General features: G+C 54.6%; 2 protein-coding genes across 3 annotated transcripts in view; one reads left to right on the top strand and one right to left on the bottom strand.

The window, feature by feature from the left end:
* Positions 1-3,328: 3,328 nt before the first annotated feature.
* On the top strand, positions 3,329-17,791 carry GPRIN1 (G protein regulated inducer of neurite outgrowth 1). The gene is made up of 2 exons (XM_012466369.2): positions 3,329-3,410; positions 13,507-17,791. The coding sequence occupies exon 2, from the start codon at positions 13,550-13,552 to the stop codon at positions 16,580-16,582; it is 3,033 nt and encodes a 1,010-aa protein (XP_012321792.2). The 5' UTR covers positions 3,329-3,410; positions 13,507-13,549; the 3' UTR covers positions 16,583-17,791.
* The window catches only part of CDHR2 (cadherin related family member 2), a 46,010-nt gene continuing 44,051 nt past the window's right edge, over positions 17,630-19,588 (bottom strand). For both annotated transcript variants that reach the window (XM_064376574.1, XM_064376575.1), the window contains exon 32: positions 17,630-17,873. In XM_064376574.1, coding sequence (XP_064232644.1) covers positions 17,730-17,873 — 144 coding nt within the window. In that variant the 3' untranslated portion in view covers positions 17,630-17,729. The remainder of the gene's footprint in view (positions 17,874-19,588) is intronic.

Genomic DNA, 19,588 nt, shown 5'->3' with positions numbered 1-19,588 from the left:
GCACTGCCAGAGCTCCAACCACATCCCCTTGGATGCCCTTATTAGTTGTGCCTGCCAGCAGGACTCCCAGCAGCAGTACCTGCATCTTTGTCAGAAAAATGCTCTCAGGCTTCTGGGACCCACTTTACCCACATGCATTGTGGGCCAGGAGTGCCTGGGAATTAACACACAGCCAATGCAACACATTCCAGGGATGGCCCTTAACCAAAATCTGCTGGTGTTGGGATATAAATACCCCAGATCCCTTGCCCTCAGCCAGGAGAATTCCAAAATGTGTATTACCCCATTTTCCACGAGTTCCCTGCAGGATTAAACTTCACTCACTCCTCACTGTGGTAGCCAACTTAATAATAACCTCAAACTGGCTGCCTTCCCTTCCTGGGTCACCTTCCCACTCCCCTGCTGGTGTCCTTGCACCTTACAAATAAACCACATGTCTTTGATCTTTATCTCTGGGTCTGAGAGCTGCCCTGGGGTTCTGGATTCCGTCCCTGCTTTCCACTTGAGCATCCAGGCCCAGCCCTGGTCCTCTCTCTTGCTGACAACTTGCCTTTTCCCTCTGTACTGGGCCCCTTCCATCAGAATTTACATGCCTTCAAGTCTCCTCCGTCTCAACCTCCCATCCCTCGTCCTCTCTCTTGCTGACAACTTGCCCTTTCCCTCTGTACTGGGCCCCTTCCATCAGAATTTACATGCCTTCAAGTCTCCTCCGTCTCAACCTCCCATCCCTCTGAAGAGACTGTCATTCCTCTTTTCTCTCTCAAAGCCCAGACTTTCTGAGGAAATTGTCTACTTGCCCCCCTATTTCCTTATTCCCATTTCTTCATCAACCTACTCCCCATCATAGCTGCCTTCCACCCCGACCCACTCCACTGACTGCACATCATCAACTTTCAAAGTCCAGAGGACACCTTTCAGGCCATATCTTGTCATCTTGATGTGGTTGACCCTGCCTGCTTCTACAGCATTCTCTCCCTTGGCTTCTGAGACACCACATTCTCCTGGGCTGCTTCTGGCTTCTCAGATCACTGCTTCTCATTCTTTGCTGCAGCCTCCTTTTCCCAGCCAGTCCCTTCATGTTGACCTGCCTCAGGGTTGGCCCATGGCCTTTGTGTCTCCCTACCTGGTGTGTACTGTCCTCCCGTGTGCTGACACCTCTCCCGCGACCCCCAGCTCCAGATGGATGGGTTCCCTAGTCTGTCTTCAGCTTTGGCCACTACAGAACTTACTCTGGACTCAAATGTATCAGCACAGCCATCCTATTAAACCCCTCTTTCCCCCCAGGGCTCATAAGTTATCTGTCCTTCATCCACCTGGCTCCCCAAGGCAGAAACTCAGAGAGACAAAATAATCCTTTCTCCCCTCATGCCCACATCCATCTCATGGCCAAGGCCTATTGATTTTACCCCTAGATAGGTATCCAATCCGACCCCACCTCTCCATCCCTACAAATGCTGCCGTGGTTCAGGCATCATCATCGCTCACCTGAACACCCTCCACAGCCTCCTCACTCCTGCCTAGTCTCTGCTCCTGTCCACCCTCGTCCTGTTCCGGGGTGCCTTTTTCAATCACAGGTTGGTTCTTGCCACTTTTCATATCTGTGAAATTCTCCAAGCCTTAATTTCTTCATCTGTATCATGGAGCCAGTAATGTTTACTTTAAAGGACTGTAGGGAGAAAAAATGAAATGATGAATGTGGATTAAGGGTTTGTAAACTCTGAAGCGAAATGGCCTTGCGGGCAGTGAATGAGCAATTTTCAGGACCGGAAATGTGAGGAAGCAGCCCTGGTGTGGTGCTGTCCGTGGTGCTGAAACCGGTCCGACACACTTGAGGTTTTTCTCCTCCTCTGGCATGCTGCCTGGAGACGCCAGTTCCACGGATTTTCTTCATTTACCACCTGAAATGTTAAAACTATATATTTTAAGGATCACGGTGACTTATGGTTCACCAAGTAAGAGAGGGGAGTAAAACGTAAGAATAAGACGTGAGGTTTCAGGAGTTAGACTGCATGGGTTTGTAATCCTAGCTCCACTACTAACCAGATGTGTGACCACAAACAAGTTACTTATCTGCATCTGTTTCATCTGAAAAATGGAGATATAATGCATTAATATTAGCTTTCTTACAATTGGAAATTGAAATCAGATAAAACTTGTAAACAGAATCTTAGCGTTGTGTCTGGCCCTAAATAAGCGTTTCATTGCTAATAGCTTTGACCATTAATTAATAGGTGGTGGTGGTGGCTTCATACTACCGGCGCAAGAGGCTTTTGTCACATCGAGGATAATTATGGAATTAATTTTCTCCTCTGGGAAGTCAAGGGGAAGGGAACTCCGCTGCAGGGAAATACGGAGGGGGTGGGAAGCAAATCCTCGTGTCCTTGGTGATTCAGATACCACTGGAAGCCCTTGAACATCTACTTTACACTTCCAAGACCACCGTGAGGTGTTTAATGTTGGTCCCGTTTTGCAAATCGGGAAACTGAGGAGCAGAGAGGTGAAATGATTTGCTCGAGGGTACCCGGGGGAGAGAGCAGGAGGTTCCCCCGACTGGGGAGGCTGCAACTAGGGACTGGAAGGCATCTCTCCCGCACCACCACCACCGGCGACCTCACCACTCGCGGGAGCGTAGGCAGCGGCGAGACAAAGGGCCGGGGGCGGGGAAGAGGAGGCCGGAAGTGCGGCGGGGGGGGGAGGGGAGGCGGGAAATTTCCTCGCTGGCGGAGCCGGGAGATCGCGCCGACTCGAGTCCCCATCCAGGAGCCGCGAGTCCTCGGGCCGGCGACTGCCCCTCTGAGCCCCAATTCCCTCTTTGGTCAAGTCGGACGAGGGCATTCGAGGGGCTGGGCTAAGAGCTGCGAGACGGCGCGCCCCGCCCTCGGCAAGCGCGCAGCAAACGAGCAGCCTCTCCGGCCCTCAATCTCCCCGTCTGTGAAGTGGGAACCCGCCCGAGACGGCGCGGAACCCGGGATTCCAGGGGCGGCGGTTAGGGTTGGCCGGCGAGGGGCGCCCCTCCCTCGCTCCCTCTGACCGCGGTTTTCCCGCGGTCACCGCCCCCTCGCGGTTCCGAGGCGGCCGGACGGCCAGCGCGCATGCCCGGGGCGGGGCGCGGGGCGGGAGCGCGGAGCCGGCGCTGGGGACGGCGGCGCGGAGTCTGCGGGTCCTCCCGCCAGCCCGGCCGGAGGCAGCCGAGGCCGCTCGGGCGGCGGCGGCGGCGGGAGCCGGAGAGCAGCGCGCCCAGGAGTCGGAGCAGCGGCACTGCCGGGTAAGCGCCGCGCCCACACCCGCTGTCCTTCTGGGCGGGCGGCGGCAACCCCTTCGTCCGCTCGCTGCCGTCCCGGAGCCGCTGTCCAGGGTCCTCGAAAGCCTTCCGGCGGCGGGGCTCGAACACTGCCCGCGCAGGAGCTCAGGTGTGTGCGCGCGGCTTGGGGCGGCGGGTGTCTGTTTCCAGGCTTCTAGCCGGGGCGGGGTGGGGGCGGGTCCCGCAGCCCGGGGCCGAACATCCAAGGGGCCGGGCGGGCCAGGCTGCCCTGGCTGTGGGGTCCGCCCCACGCCCGGCCTCGCCACCGCCCGCCGGCTTTGTTCGGCACGGCCGCCCGGGAGGGGACGCTTCCCGCCACTGGGGGGAGGGCGTCCTCCCGCGTTGATTCATCTTCCCCGGAGCGAGCTCAACGCTCCACTGGCTCCACTCGCACTACTGAGCACACTCGCTGTCACACACCCAGTGTGGCACACACTCCGGGGCGCGATCACCACTCACCACCGCGTTCACGTACGGGCGCCGCATTTCCTCGAGTGAGGCCACAGGTCTACACGCACACACACAATGGCTGTTGGTCATTCCATTAGACTCATACACACGGCCACCTGTCACCCAGTGTACTGGGTGGGAGCCTTGCGTACACACCCAGGCACAGCTACGCACTCACACCAGCCATCACAGATCACAGCATGGTCAACTCAACAGTTCTCCCTGATCACAATACACTCGGGCCCACCCTGCTCTGGCCTGCTCACCCCTGCTCATGGTGTCCCTTGCGTACCCGGAGACCTTGGAGTAGACTGCCACCCTTGTGCACACACTCCCTCTTACACACACACTCTGTATCTTAGCGTGTTGCCCACTCCCACCCACACTGGCCCACGTTTGCACATCCCTGACTGTCCATTCTTGACCTCCTATGGATGGATGGATGGTCTGAGGGCCATTTCTGGAAGAAGGTCTGGCCAACCCCTTTAGATTCCTTCTCCCACTACAACCCCGAGCAGACTTTGCTGCTCTGAGGGCACTAGGAGAGAAGGGGACAGGGGCAGCAGACTGGGATTCTCAGACACACTCACACGCCCACGGAGGCCCCTTAATCCTTTGTTGGTCTTGTCAGCACAGGAAGAGGTATTTGCAGGTGCTTGGCAACTCTGGCCCTGTTTATGGGTATAAGAATGGCTCCATGCTGGAAAGAAATCCTAGAGGGAAAGGAATGACTGGCCAGGTCTCTGTGGCCTGAATGGGCAGTCACAGGGGCTGCTCTGCCTGGGAGCAGAACACAGGCACCTGTGGCAGCACCCAGACAAGCTCTCCCATGAGTGAGACACCCACAGGGTCCAAGTAGCCCCCATGAGGCACAAACACACAAGCCATTCTGCACATGTGGAGTGTATATACGCACAAGCTCTTCTTGAGCAGAATACGGGAGCCAGGTCCTGGCCCCACAGTGGCCCAAGCAAGTACATATATCCACAAGCAGTCTGCTCGCCCATTTGTATGCCAGGTGAGCCGGCCCACATACCTAGCAGGCATTCCTACCTTCTGCCTCAGTCGGGCCACACTCAAACTGTTTGTGCCCGAGTGTGATGGCTCATCTGCTCATAGGGTGTGTGCATCCCCACAGGTGAGGGGATGTATGCAGGGGCACGGGGAGCTCTTGCTTCTTCTGCTGCATGCTCCTTGGCACTGTTGCCTGTGACATCCACAGGCTTGGGAGAAGCCTTGGCCTGACCTCAAAAAGCAGAAAGGGGGTTTTAAGAACCAAGTGTCAGGCCAGGTGCCGTGGCTCATACCTGTAATCCCAATACTTTGAGAAGCCCAGGAAGGAGGATTGTTTGAGGCCAGGAATTTGAGACAAGCTTGGGCAACATAGCAAGACCCCCATTGCTACAAAAAATTCTAAGATTAGCTGGGTGTGATGGCACACGCCTATAGCTACTTAGGAGGCTGATGAGGGAGGATTGCTTGAGCTGAAGAGTTGGAGGGGAGGCTACAGTGAGCTATGATTGTGTTACTGCACTTCAGCCTGGGCAACAGAGTGAGACCCTGTCTCTTAAAAAAAAAAAAAAAAGGCCAGGTGTGGTAACTCACATCTGTAATTCCAGCATTTTGGGAGGCCGAGGCAGGTGAATCACGAGGTCAGGAGTTCAAGACCAGCCTGACCAAGATGGTGAAATCCCATCTCTCGTAAAAATACAAAAATTAGCCAGGTGTGGTGGCGGGTGCCTGTAATCCCAGCTACCTGGGAGGCTGAGGCAGAAAATTATTTGAACCTGGGAGGCAGAGGTTGCAGTGAGCCGAGCTTGCGCCATTGCACTCCAACCTAGGCGACAGAGCAAGACTCCATCTCAAAAAAAAAAAAAAAAAAAAGGGGCCAGGGGCAGTGGCTCACGCATGTAATCCCAGCACTTTGGGAGGCTGAGGCGAGTGGATCACCTGAGTTCAGGAGTTCAAGACCAGCCTTGTCAACATGGTAAAACCCCATCTCTTAAGAAAAAAAAAAAAAAAAAAAAGAGCCAGGTGCCAGTGTCCACAGTCTTGGAAATAACCCAGGCTTTGTGCTTGGACACAATTGGCTTTGAACCACAGCCTTCCCTCCCACCCCAGCTGTGTGCCCTTAGTCAAGTCTTCACCCTCTGACTTTAGTGGCCTGATCTGTGAAATGGGATGATAATACCCTCCTCATGAGATTGCTGTGGGATCCAGATGATAAAAAGAGACTGAGGCTGTGTGCAGTGGCTCACGCCTATAATCCCAACAGTTTGGGAGGCCAAGGCGGGCAGATTACTTGAGGCCAGGAATTCAAGACCAGCCTGGCCAAAGTGGTGAAACCCCGTCTCTACAAAAAATACAAAAATTAGCCAGGTGTGGTGGCGCATGCCTGTAGTCCCAGCTACTCGGGAGGCTGAGGCAGGAGAATCACTTGAACCTGAGAGGTGGAGGTTGCAGTGAGCCCAGATCATGCCACTGCACTCCAGCCTGGGCGACAGAACAAGACTCTGTCTCAAAAAAAGAAAGACAGTGAGCGTGCTGGGCCCAGGTAATGGAGCTGGGTTCTAGTGGGATAGTTGGGGGAGAGAATGTGGGGCTCCAGGCCTGGGCTGCCCCTTGGAGAAGCAGCTAGAGGATCCTGAGGCCTCCCCAAGATCCAGGAAGGGCCCAACAGAACTGTGAGCAGTAGAGCCTCTGGGAATGGTCTTGGGGTAGCTCTTAAACCCAGGACTGGCCTAGCTCTTCCAGATACAACTACATCCCCTCCCCCATTTCACAGATTGGAAACCTGAGACCCAGAGAGTAGAAAAACTCAAGAGTCGTAGAGGATGTCAATGACTAAGCTGGGGCTTGACCCCACAACTCTCTACCTCCCTGACCAGGCTCTCTGTTCCTACCCTGGACTTTATCCCATCTCAGAGGCTGGAAGATACAAGCTGGGGACAGGGAAGCCTGGGGACTTTCAAAAGAGGCATGTTATCAGCTGAGTCAAGCTTGCCTCTCAGAACCTGTTTCTTCCTCTGGAAAACAGGACTGCAGCACCTGCCTGTCGGGCGTGTGGGATCTGCACATAGTAAGTGCTTGACTTGTGCAAGGTCACTTCCTGCTTTTCTTGGCATTGAGGTCAAGGGTCCAAACTCAGGTGGCTACAGGCCAGGAGGGTAACATACATGAAGGGCTGGCTGTGAGAAAAACAACAGTGCAAATTCTGTGATTGATGCCGGTAGACAGCCTAAGTGTCTAGGGCACCGTGGGGCAGGGTTGGGATTGTGGCTGATTGGAGAGTACACCCCCATCTAAGGAGGCTGTCCCTTCAGGGTTCCAGCTGAGTGTTGCCATGTAGGAAGAACGCTCTGATTGCCAAGAGAAGCTGGAAATCTTACTGTCACATGAAATCTTCTAATGTTTAGAAGTTGATCAGTTAATTTCTTTTTAAAATTGATTTTAAAATTTATTTAGCGCTGTGGGTCAAACAAGCATGTCTGAGGGTCAAGTTTTGCTGGTTTGTGTCTGCTGCAGGCCCTTTCCTCCCCTGCCCCCTCCTGAGAGCACAGCTGGGCTCTGACAGGCTGAGCAGATGAAAACAGGCCTTCCATAGACACAGCCCAGCCCGAACATGAGCAGAGTCAGGCACACCCCTCATTTTCTTTAATTCTCACTGTAGCCCTGGGGGAGCAGGAGGTAGCTTTTTCAGGGTCCCCAAAGAGGAGAAGGGCCTTGCTTGAAGTCACAGAGCTGGTAAGCAGTGAGCTGTCCTGACTTTTTGCCCAGGCTTCACCCAGGAAGAGGAGCTTGTTGACTGTGCTTGTGTGTGAGGACCCCAGGGCTGGCCTTCCAGGGCTGAAATGAGGGGTAGTGAGGGCCCAGAGCACCCCTCCTATATTCTTTGCTGACTCCTTCCAGTTCCAGCCTAAACTCCCTGTACTCCAGCCAGGCAGCTATTGAATTCCTATTTTCTAGAGGAGGAAACAGGCAGGCATGATAGGCAGATCCTGGTCCTCACTGGAACCTGGGCCCTTTCTCTCCCTCCCTGTCTCTCTTTGATTTAGAGACAGTTTCTTGCTCTGTTACCCAAGCTGATCATAGGTCATTGCAGCCTCAAACTCCTGGGCTCAAGAGATCCTCCTGCCTCAGCCTCTGGAGCAGGCAGGACTATGAGTATGTGCCACCACACCTGGCTAATTTCTTTTTTTTTTTTAATTTAAACATTTTGTAGAGATAGGATCTTGCTTTGTTGCCCATGCTGGTCTGGAACTCCTGGCCTCAAGCGATCATCCCGCCTTGGCCTCCCAAAGCACTGGGATTACAGCCGTGGTGCTCAGCCCCTGGCCCCTTTCTCTTGACCATCTTCCCCATCACCCTGGCTTATAACATCCTTTTCCATAGCCCAAGGGCCAGATGGATCAGAGGTTGCAAGCTGGTGACCTAGAGGTCAAAGTTGGCTCATGAAAGTGTTTTGGCCAAGCGTGGTGGCCCCTGCCTATAATCACAGCACTTTGGGAGACCAAGGCAGCCAGGTCACTTGAGGCCAGCAGTTTGAGACCCGCCTGGCCAACATAGTGAAACTCCATCTCTAATAAAAATTTAAAAAATTATCCGGGGCCAGGCGCGGTGGCTCACGCCTGTAATCCCAAAGTTGGGAAGCCAAGGCAGGCGGATCACGAGGTCAAGAGATCGAGACCATCCAGGCCAACATGGTGAAACCCCGTCTCTACTAAAAAATACAAAAAATTAGCTGGGCGTGGTGGTGCGCGTCTGTAGTTCCAGCTACTCAGGAGGCTAAGGCAGGAGAATTGCTTGAACCCGGGAGGTGGAGGTTGCAGTGAGCCGAAATCGCACCACTGCACTCCATCCTGGTGCCTCATGACAGAGTGAGACTCTGTCTCAAAAAAAATAAATAAATAAAAATTAGCTGGGCATGGTGGTACATGCCTGTAGCCCTACTAGCTACTCAGGAGGCTGAGGCACGAGAATTGCTTGAACCCGGGAGACAGTTTGCAGTGAGCCGAGATTGCACCCCTGCATACCAGCCTGAGTGACAGAGTGAGACTCTGTCTCAAAGAAAGAAGTTTTGTTTAGCCTGTATATTTTTTAAATGAGCCAATATTTAAAATACAGATATCCAGATTTATGACTTAACTAAAAAAAAAATTAGGAATCCTGGCGGCACAGAGGCCACATTCACGTCCCTGCTTAAATACTTCCAAGGGGCTGGAAACAGTGGCTCAATAGATACTAGGTATAATCCTAACACTTTGGGAGGTGGAGGTGAGAGGATCCCTTGAGCCTAAGAGTTTGGCTCTTAGACAAGCCTGGGCAACATGGCAAAACCTCATCTCTACAAAAAATACAAAAATTAACCCAGCGTGGTGGCACACACCTGTAGTCCCAGCTATTTGGGAGGCGGAGGTGGGAGGATCATTTGAGCCCAGGAGGTCAAGGCTGCAGTGAGCCGCTGCACTCCAATCTGGGCAACAGAGTGAGACCTTGTCTCAAAGAGAAAGAAAATACTTCCGGGATGTCCCGGTGCCCTGAGGCTAAACCCTACTCCTACACCACGCCTCATGTGATCAGCCGCCTCCTCCTCAGCTGCCACCCCCCTTTCCAGCTCCTTTCCGGCTTACCACGGCTGGCTCAGATGGTAACAGCCTCAGAGGGGCCTTTCTTCACCTCGTGTCTAAACCAGCTTCCCACTCCTTTGTCTTCACAGCATCCATTATTTGAAATTATATGATTTATTTGCCACTTGTTTGTTACCCTCCCTCCAATCTTTCTGCATATAAAGCAGGGACTCCATATTTCTTATTCACTGCTGTATCCCCAGTCCCAAGAATAATGCCTAGAACATTGCCTGTGCGCTCAGTAAATGTTGAGTTAATGGGATAATCCCCAATTGGCCACCATTGGCCGGCATTGAGTGCAGTTGTCCCTTGAGAAGGGGCCAGTGTCCTCTAGTTTTCCACAGTCCCCACCACTCCCTCTTGTCTTCAGTCTGAGGATGTCAGGAGTCTTTCATCATCTCCCTTGCTCAATTGCTTTCCTTATGGGAGAAAAAAACATTTATCTGTGTCCATGTCACTATCAAAAGGCCAAAGATGAAGATGGACTCAATTCATAGCACTCAATTTTGATGCCTGCCTGACCCCTGCAGGCTGGTGACCATCCAGTGATCCAAAGAATTCCAGCCGGACCTCTCCCATGCTTCTGGCCTGCTTCCTGCTGCCTCCTGGATGTCACCTGCCATAAGTCCCACGGGCACTCCAGTTCTACTTCCAAAACCCGGTGCCCCTTCATCCTCTGCAAAACTGTTTGTCCTTCTGTGTCCCCCTCTTAGTGATGGTTCCCCTCCCCCACCTCATAAGCCAGAGCCTAGAGGACCCAGTAGTGAACAGTATCGATTGTGTCCCTATCCAGAGACTTGAGGTCTGGACAGGGACCCAGAGGTTTAAATGGCTAGATTCAGAGTGACATGAGCCTTGTTAGAGGAAGAACAAGAGGCTGCAGGAATCCCCAGGAAGCTGGTAGCCAAAGAAGGCTCACTAGAGGAGGAGGCATTTAAATGGAGACCTGAGGTGTAATAAAGAGACAGCCAGGCAAGCAGGGAGGGAGAGTTTCCTCTAGAAGAGGGTGCGTAGAGGCTGAGATGCAGGGAGAAAGAGAGAGAGCGAGAGCGTGTGTGTGTGTGTGTGTGTGTGTGTGTGTGTGTGTACCTGTTTTGGGGGTGGGAGTGGGTAATGAAAGATAAATCCCAGCACTTCAGTAGATATGCAGGGGCTTAGGAGCATATTAAAGAGATGGACTTGACCCCAAAGGTAAGAGGGAGTCATTAAAGGTTTCTCTCTGTTGTCCACTAGAAAAAAAAAAAAAAAAAAAGGCTATGCGCACACATAACCACAATGTAAACATCACAAAGGGGCATACGAAGAAAAATTTCTCCTGCCCTCAGATCCCCATCCTTCCTTCTGAGAGGCAGTCACTGCTAAAAGTTTTGTAGGATTCCATCCAGAAATTCTCTCTTTATAAATAAACCCATCCATGTGTGTCCTTTTCCTTGGTTACATGTGTGGGATCCTAGTAGCCATGCTGTCCCCTGGCTTTTTTCCATTAATTTATCTTGCATGCTTTCCATCATCACCCCACACCTTCTAGTAACTGCCCGGTGCTCCGTGTGGTTGTCCCACAGTTCACAGAGCCTGCCTCCTGGTCTTGTTCTCATCACCAGCCATGCCCTTGTACTCCCCAGGACCATTTTCAGGACCCCAGGTCTATCTTCAGGACCATGCCTAGAGGTGGGCTTGGTGGCTCAAATGCTATGTGCATTGTAAACTTTGATAGAAATTGATCAATGTCCTTCCAAAAAGATTACAACCAATTTACATTTCCGGCAAGAATGAGGAGAGTTTTGAGCCAGGGAAGGCACGGTTGGATCTGCATCTTAGGTCATTCAGTCATTCATGGAACAAATTCGTGTGGGGATCTTCCTTGCTTACTGCATGTGTGCCAGGTCTCGACTCTGGGATATATCAGATAGCACAGCAAAGTCCCCACCTCCTGGAGCTGGCAATCTAATGAGAGCAACAATCACAAGCAATAAATGAATATATGTGATATGTCAGATGGTGACAGGTACCATGGAGAAAAACTGAGCAGGATAAGAGGGTGGAGGATGCCGGCCAGAGATGGGAGGAGGCTGTTTTACACTGCATGGGTCAGGGAAAGCCTTGGAGAGCCAACCATGCAGATATTTGGGAGAGGAAGCTCTCCATGCAGAAGAAGCAGCACCAAGGCACGGAGGCAGGTTTGTTCAAGGCTCAGCGAGGCGGCCGGCATGGCTGGAGAGGGAGAGCAGCAGCAGGAAGGGGAGAGGAGCCGACGGGGCCTGAAGATGCAGGGGCTTCTGAGCCATTCTAAAGGAGTTTACTTTGCATGGGATGGGGAGACACTGCCTGGTTCTGAGGAGACGGGGGGATATGATCTGCCTCTGGTTTCACTAAGATCCCTCTGGCTGCTGTGTTGAGAATAAGCTATGGGGCAAAGGAAAAAGCAGGGATAATCCAGGTGAGAGATGGTGGGGGTTTCACCCAGGGCGGTGGCTAGATGCTGGATATATTCTGAAGGTAGCTCCATTGTGCTTTGCTGATAGATGGGACGTGGGGTGTGAAAGTCAAAGGTGACTAGGGATTTGGGCCTGAGCATTAAGGCGATGGTTTTGGAGCAGGTTTGGGGAGATCAGGAGCTCTGCTCACTTTGGCTACTGAGTGCGTTGTTTGTAGGTCCAGCTGCCTGCTGGACCCTCTTCTTGAATGTCCCCCAGGTACCACAAACTCAGCTTGTCCAAAACAGATCTCCCCCTTCCCTATATCTCCTGCCCAGCACCATCACCCAGCAGCCCTCACCCTAGCCAGTACCATGTAGACCACTCCTGCTGTTACCAGTACAGCCTATTGGTACCTGTCAGTTTTCCTTTGAATTTCTCAATTCTGCCTTTAACTACCATCTCCAGGACCTCTGCTGTGCTGTCTCTCATTGAGATTCCTGCAACTGCTCAGGGCCCGTTGCAGAGAAGGGGCTAGGTGAATGAATGAACGATTAAATGAATGAAAGATTAAATGAAGGATTAACCAGCTTCCTCGTAGGTCTTGGCCAACCCCTCTCCTCCTTCATCCCAGCCTCCATACCATCCCAGAGGGATCTTTGAAAACCACACATCTGACTATGTCCCTTCCTTGATTATAAACCATTCGCAGCTGTCCAGGGCCTACACAGACGTAAACTGGTGACCTACAGGCAAGTCTTGTTTGGCCCACATAGTGTTTGGGTTTGTTTTTTTAAAAAAACCTTGAATTAATTAGCATATTTTACATTAAAGTCTGGACTTCCCACTTAAGCAACTGGAAGAGCTGGTACTATCAGGTTGCATTTCTCCAGGATAGCACTTGGGTGATAGAGTAGTGGTTCTCCCTTTTTTAAAAAAATTTATTATTTTTATTTGTATTTATTTTTGAGACGGAGTCTCACTCTGTCGCCTAGGCTGGAGTGCAATGGCATGATCTTGGCTCACTGCAACCTCCACTTCCCAGGTTCAAGTGATTCTCCTGCCTTAGCCTCCCAAGTAGCTGGGATTATAGGTGTGCCCCATCACACCTGCCTAATTTTTCTGTATTTTTAGTACAGACGGGGTTTCACCATGTGTTGGCCAGGCTGGTCTTGAACTCCTGACTTCTAGTGATCCATCTGCCTCAGCCTCCCAAAGTGCTGGGATTACAGGCATGAGCCACTGCATCCAGCCATCCCTTTAAAGAGAGCTTGTGCTCTCTAGTTTGCCATAGTCCGCACCACTCCCTTTTGTCTTATATCCAACCCACTTCCCTCACTTAAATTACCTGCCTGACCCCTGTGACATTAGAGTTTGCAGCCCCTGGCCTAGAGGACAAAAGTGTAACTTCTGGATAGTGTGTTACTTGGGGGCTGAACATGGAGGGTCAACGGTAGGCAAAGTTGAAAAGTTAGGCTGTGGCCAAGTTGCGAAGGGCCTTGAATGTCATTTTAAGATGTCTTTATGAAGAGGGCCACTGAGAGCAGTGAAGCAGGGGAGTGACATGCTTGGGTTTGTGTTTTTAGCCCAGGTCCTTTGGATAGGTGGGGACCAGATGGGGCACAGCACAGCACTCAGTGAGGAGGGGGAGAAGGAAGAGGCTCCTCCCCCACTGAGCATCGGGAAGTCTGAGTCAGCTCTCTCTCTGTTTCAGAACCAGACAGCAGCCTTGGGTACAGGCGTGGTCATGAAGGCAGATGGGCAGTGCTGAAGACCCGGCCTGGCTCCAGTTGCTTCAAAAGGACTCCAGCCCCCCAGGACTCGGGCCCACAGCCTTCTGCCCACAGGATGGGAACCTGGGGGCTGACAGCTCGGCCATGAGGGATTACTGCCCCTCCCAGCCAAAGGCAAGCCCTGCATACCCCAGGCACACCTCTGACCAAAGCCCAGGCATGGAGTCTAGACACAGAAGCCCCAGTGGGGCTGGGGAAGGAGCCTCCTGCTCTGATGGCCCTGGAGGGAGCCTGGCCTGCCCCTCCCCAACCGGTTTCTCTCCCCAGGAGGCAGCCTCCAAGGAGACATTGGAGGCACATGGAACCACCATCTCAGGAACACCAGAATCCACCATGTCTGGGAAGCCAGAGCCTGTGTCCTCTGTGAAAACTGAGCCCAAATCCTCAGATGACAGACATCCTATGTTCTTGGAGAAGATGGATTCCAAGTCCTCAAAGTGGGCAGATTCCACTTCCATAGGAAAGGAAGATCCTGGGTCCTCATGGAAGGCAGATCTCGTGTTTACAGCAAAGGCAGAGCCTGAAATCTTGGGAAAAGGAGATCCTGTGGCTCCTGGAAGGATGGATCCCATGACTCTAAGAAAGGAAGATCTTGGATCCCTGGGAAAAGTAGATCCTTTGTGCTCCAGCAAGATGGATACAGTGTCACTGAGGAAGGAGGATCCTGGGTCTTTGAGAATGGTGGAGCCTGCGTCCTCAGACAAAGTGGACCCTGTATTCCCAAGAAAGGAGGAGCCCAGGTATTCGGGAAAAGAGCATCCTGTGTCCTCGGAAAAGGTGGGTCCTACATCTGCAGAAAAGGTAGATCTTGTGTTGTCAGGAAAGAGAGCTCCTGGGCCCTTGGAAAGCATGGATTCTGCATCCACAGGAAAGACAGAGCCTGGGCTCCTGGGCAAGCTGACTCCAGGCTCATCAGACAAGAATGGGCCTGTATCCTCTGGGATAGGGGCTCCTGGATCCTCAGGAAGGCTGGATCCTACATGCTTGAGGATGGCAGATCGTGCATCTGTGGGAAATGGAGAAACTGTACCCGCCACAAAGCAGGACTCCCGGTTCCTGGAAAAGATGGATCCTGCCTCCTCAGGAGAGGAGCATCCTGTGTTGTCTGGCCACACGGACACCACAGCTTCAGCAAAGACAGATCTCACGTCTTTGAAAAATGTGGATGCCATGTCTTCAGGCAAGGTGGATCCAGTTTCTCTGGGAAAGGTGGACCCCATGTGCTCAGGAACACCAGAGCTTTTGTCTTCTGGGCAGGCAGCGCGTGTGTCCATGGGAAAGGCAGGAACTGTATCCTCAGGAGAAGAGGACCCAGTGTCCTCCAGAAAGGAGGACCCCATATCTGTGGGAAGTAGAAAAACATCATCTGAAAAAGTGAATCCTGAGTCTTCGGGAAAGACAAACCCTGTGTCGTCAGGTCCAGGCAATCCCAGGTCCTTGGAGACAGGAGGTCCCCCATTTGCAGAAAAGGCTGAGCCAGTGACTGGGGGAAAAGGAGATACCCTGTCCTCAGAGAAGGCAGGTCTGGTGGCCTCTGGAAAGGTCACTCCCACAGCCTCAGGGAAGGCCGAGCCCCTGGCTGTGGGCAGAGAGGACCCTGTGAGCAGGGGAAAGGCAGATGCTGTCCCCTCTGGACAAGGGGACTCTGTGTCTGTAGGTAAAGTGGTCTCAACTCCAGGAAAAGCAGTCCTGGTGCCCTCTGGGAAGCTGGATCCTGTGTCCTTGGGAAAAGCAGAAGCTGTCCTAGAGGGAAAGGTGGATTCTCTGCCTCTAGAGAAGGGGAATCCTGTTAACACCACAAAGGCAGATCCCAGGGCCTCAGGGAAAGCAGAGCTGCAGTCTGGCCGCAAAGCAGAAACAAAGCTCCCTGGGCAAGAGGGCGCTGCAGCACCAGGAGAAGTAGAGGCTGTGTCTTTGAAACAGGAGACACCACAGGCCTCAGAGAAGGTGGATCCTGGATCCTCCAGAAAAGCAGAGCCCCTTGCCTCAGGGAAGGGAGAGCCTGTGTCCCTAGGGAAGGCCGACTCTGCACCTTCCAGAAAAACAGAGTCCCCATCCTTGGGGAAGGTGGGCCCCCTGATTCTGGAGAAGGCCACGCCATCCTCCTCCTGCAGGCGGTCAGACGGCAAAGCCCTCAGCTCAGCCCGGTCTCCCGAGGGTGCCAGGGGCAGTGAAGGCCGCGTGGAGCCGAAGCCCGAGCCCGTGTCCAGCGCCGAGGCCTCCAGCCTCGTCCAGAAAGACCTGGCAGCCGCTGGGGCCGAGAGAAGCCCCCGCCCAGAGGTCGCAGCGCCCCCGCCGGGGCCGCGGACTCGCGACAACTTCACCAAGGCGCCGTCATGGGAGGCGAGCGCCCTGCCACCGCCGCGCGAGGACGCGGGCACTCAGGCGGGCGCGCAGGCCTGCGTCTCGGTAGCTGTGAGCCCCATGTCTCCGCAGGACGGCGCGGGGGGCCCGGCCTTCAGCTTCCAGGCAGCGCCGCGCGCACCCAGCCCGGCGTCCAGGCCGCCGTCGCGCCGAGATGCGGGCCTGCAGGTGTCGCTGGGTGCCGCCGAGACGCGCTCCGTGGCCACCGGGCCCATGACACCTCAAGCAGCCGCACCGCCCGCCTTCCCCGAAGTGCGGGTGCGGCCCGGCTCGGCGCTGGCAGCTGCCGTGGCGCCCCCGGAGCCGGCCGAGCCCGTGCGAGACGTGAGCTGGGACGAGAAGGGCATGACTTGGGAGGTGTACGGCGCCGCCATGGAGGTGGAGGTGCTGGGCATGGCCATCCAGAAGCATCTGGAGCGACAGATCGAGGAACACGGCCGCCAAGGGGCCCCCGCGCCGCCGCCCGCCGTCCGCGCGGGCCCGGGTCCAGGCCCAGGTCCAGGCCGTTCGGGCTCGGTGCGCACGGCGCCCCCCGAAGGCGCTGCCAAGCGTCCACCCGGCCTCTTCCGCGCGCTGCTGCAGAGTGTGCGCCGGCCGCGGTGCTGCTCACGGGCGGGACCCACGGCTGAGTGATCTGCCCCCCTTTTGTACGCCCGAGTTTCCGACCTTCTCAGGCTCCCTTCTTGACCACAGGCCCCTAGAAGGGGTCCCCTCTGCGTGCCACAGGCCTCCGAGAGGGTGTGCTGCCTCTAGGGCTGTTGCATCCCGGTCTTTTCAGCCCCTCCCATCACAAACACAAATGAACCCCATCTATCAAGCTCCCTTGTGGCCCTGGGCCCACGAACCCGGCCAGCCCTGACGCCCCACTGTCCCCTCACAGCCCCCAGATCTACTCCCTCCCAGTCTCACTGGGTGACCACGGGGAACTGCTCAGCACCCCCACCTCCCACCCCCTGAGAGCTGAAGTAAGCTCCTGAGATGTCCAGACTGGTGTGTTGTGGTCTCCGGTGGGGCCAGATCCCCAGAACAGGGAGAGACTGCATGCAAGTCTGAGTGGCAGAAGCTTCAAGTGGGTGAGGATTGGTGTGTGAGACCTCCAGGTGGGCACAGCTCTCAATGTGAGTCCCTGGGCTGCATGTGAGGTAGAAGGAGTGTGAGCGTCTCCACGCAGTGGCTGGCCCCGTGGCTGGGGCGTCTCTTGCATGCTGTTGGTGGTCCTTCCCCAGTTCCCTGTCCACGCCCCTACCTGGTCCCAGCCCCATCCCCATCCCCTCTCCCACTGAGTCACAGGTTCAAGATTCCCAGAGAGGCCAAAGGCAGCTGCAGGAAGTACCCTGGGTCTCAGCTGAGAGAGTCACAGAAAGGCCAGAGGATCTCAGGTCTGGAGGTCACAGCTGGGCTCACAGAAGTTCTTGGACCCTGGCATCCTGGGTGACAGATGTTCTTGGGTATCGGGGACAGGACAGAGAGTTCATTCTATAACCACAGTTGTCTTTTAAAGGCCACCCTCTCCAGCCCCTTGTCCCCCCTGTGCTGTGAGCCCCTCAAGTCCCTTGTGACCACTCAGTGCCCTGTCCCCACCCCTCCAGCCACAGTTTTTGGCTACCAACTGTCACAGTATACATTGGTAATAAAATCTTTCCCCAACCCCTGTCTGCCGTGGTTGGCCAAAAGCAGAAGGAGGCAGGGCAGTGTGATATATTATCATCTCCAGGGAGACAGGTGCAGTTAGGGTGTGGTGGGGTCTCTTCAAGGGGGATCAGAAGAGTGGGGGCCCCTGTCACAGGTCCGTGGTGTCCAGGCCAGCGTTGGTGTAGGACAGCTCCTCCACCTGCTGTCCACTCACACCTGCCTGGCATCCTGACAGCACTGCGCTCAGGGGCTCTGGATCTGGCCCTGGTGGTGGTGGCCTGTGGCACTGCTCCTGCAGGGAGAGGGAGAGGAAGTGTGGAGGGCAAGGCAAGGTGGAGCAAGCGCCCCAGGCCCTAGGGAAGTGGGTGGGCTTCAAGCCCAGGACCAATGACTCATTGGTAGGGTTCCCACCCTGCCCCTCCTGGGGCCTCTGGTCCAGGCTGTGTACCAGACGTGGCCCTGGCTAGTGGTGATGCAGATGGGGGGGCCTGGGGGGTCAACTCTGGCCTTTGCCCTGCCCACCAACACCGCGGCACCCTGCTGTTCTGCCCAGTCCTGAATAATGCTGGGCCCTGGGTCCTGTGCTGAGGAGCCAGCCCAACATAGTCCCTGTCCCCTGTGCCCTCGGCAGGCACCATGTGGGTCGAGGTCCATCCATTACCTCAACCACCTACTGAAACCCTCTAAGGGAGGGAACATGCGCCCTCTTCACAGATGTGGAAACTGGCTCAGAGAGCTCTACTGGTGAAGAGGGGGCAGACCACTGGTCTTACTGATTCAAAAGCATGTCCACGGTGTGACAATGCCCTGGTTGAATTTGATGTCTCTTTTTGCTGCCCTTAGAGGGATGCTGCCCGTGCAGTTCATCATGGAACTCACTCACTCACTCATCTCTTCCTACCCTTCCTCTTCACCACCTGTGACATGCTGTGCACGTGCGTACACACACACACACACACACACACACACACACACACACACACACACACATCCTCCTGTGGAATAGCCAGGCCCCCAGGCTCAGCTGCTCTGCTGCAGAGACACCCACAGGGCCAGAGCCCTGGCCACCCCCGCCCTCCCCAGGGCACTCCAAGGGCTTTTTCTAGACTGGGGCTGTTCTGGTGCCTAGTAAACAGTGGAACATCTGAGGGGCTAAGCATTCTGCCTGTGTTCCTCAGAGCCCTCAAGGCAGACCCTGAGTGGAGAGCTGTAGGCTCAGTGCCACCCAGGATAATGTGACCTGCTGCCAGAGACCAAAGACCTGGGTTCTGGTCTGCTCCTGCCCTGCAAGCTGTCCCACTGTGAGCAAGTCAGCACCCCTCTCTGGATGTCAGTTTCCTTGCTGGTTACTTGGGGAAGTTAGAATGATAATCTCTCCAGTTACTCACACCTGCCACACAGACATGTATGGTGCTTAGACAAGTCAGGGCACCAAGAGATTCCTGGGAAAAGGATCCACCTGCACCCCACCCCCAGCCATGGAAGAGCAGGGGGCAGACAGCTCCCAAGAAGGCCCCGTGGCCTTGTGGGCCTGCCCAGAGACCCCTAAGACTCACTCACTGCTGCAGTAGAGGGGGCAGAGCCTTGGGCAGCTTCTCAGAAATAGAACAACCCCTTGCCCTCCCAGGAGAAAGTCTGAGCAATATTCTGGCTTTGAAGACTTTCAGTGACTTGTCCCCCCTCCCTTTCCAGACCCTTCTCCTAGTTCCCTGCCCCTCCACAGTCCACAGGTCCAGCCACACCTCAGGGGGTCCCTGACTCCACTCCCTCAGCCTTGGACCAGCATCAGCCTCTGCCACAGGCTATGAAGGCCAGCAGACAAGACTGTTCCTTTGCCTCAGTTCCCCAGATGTGTTCATTAGAGTTTTGGCCACTAACCATCTCCTAGCATCTACCCAGAGGCCTCCAGCGCTGCCTGACTGCCTGCATTACTACCCATACAACCACACCTAGGGCCTGTCCAGAGGCTTCTGTGCCAGATTCACTGCACTGTGTTATACCTGGGCC

The sequence above is a fragment of the Aotus nancymaae genome, unplaced genomic scaffold, assembly GCF_030222135.1.
Source record: "Aotus nancymaae isolate 86718 unplaced genomic scaffold, 86718_ANA_hifiasm-v0.15.2.pri h1tg000015l_1, whole genome shotgun sequence".
Taxonomy (NCBI): domain Eukaryota; kingdom Metazoa; phylum Chordata; class Mammalia; order Primates; family Aotidae; genus Aotus; species Aotus nancymaae.
Note: the sequence above shows the minus strand (reverse complement) of the source record. Positions and strands in the feature narration are given on the sequence as shown.

What these genes read in the sequence shown, in the direction of transcription:
- GPRIN1 (XM_012466369.2), top strand. Translation starts at nt 13,550, where the DNA reads ATGGGCAGTGCTGAAGACCCGGCCTGGCTCCAGTTGCTTCAAAAGGAC.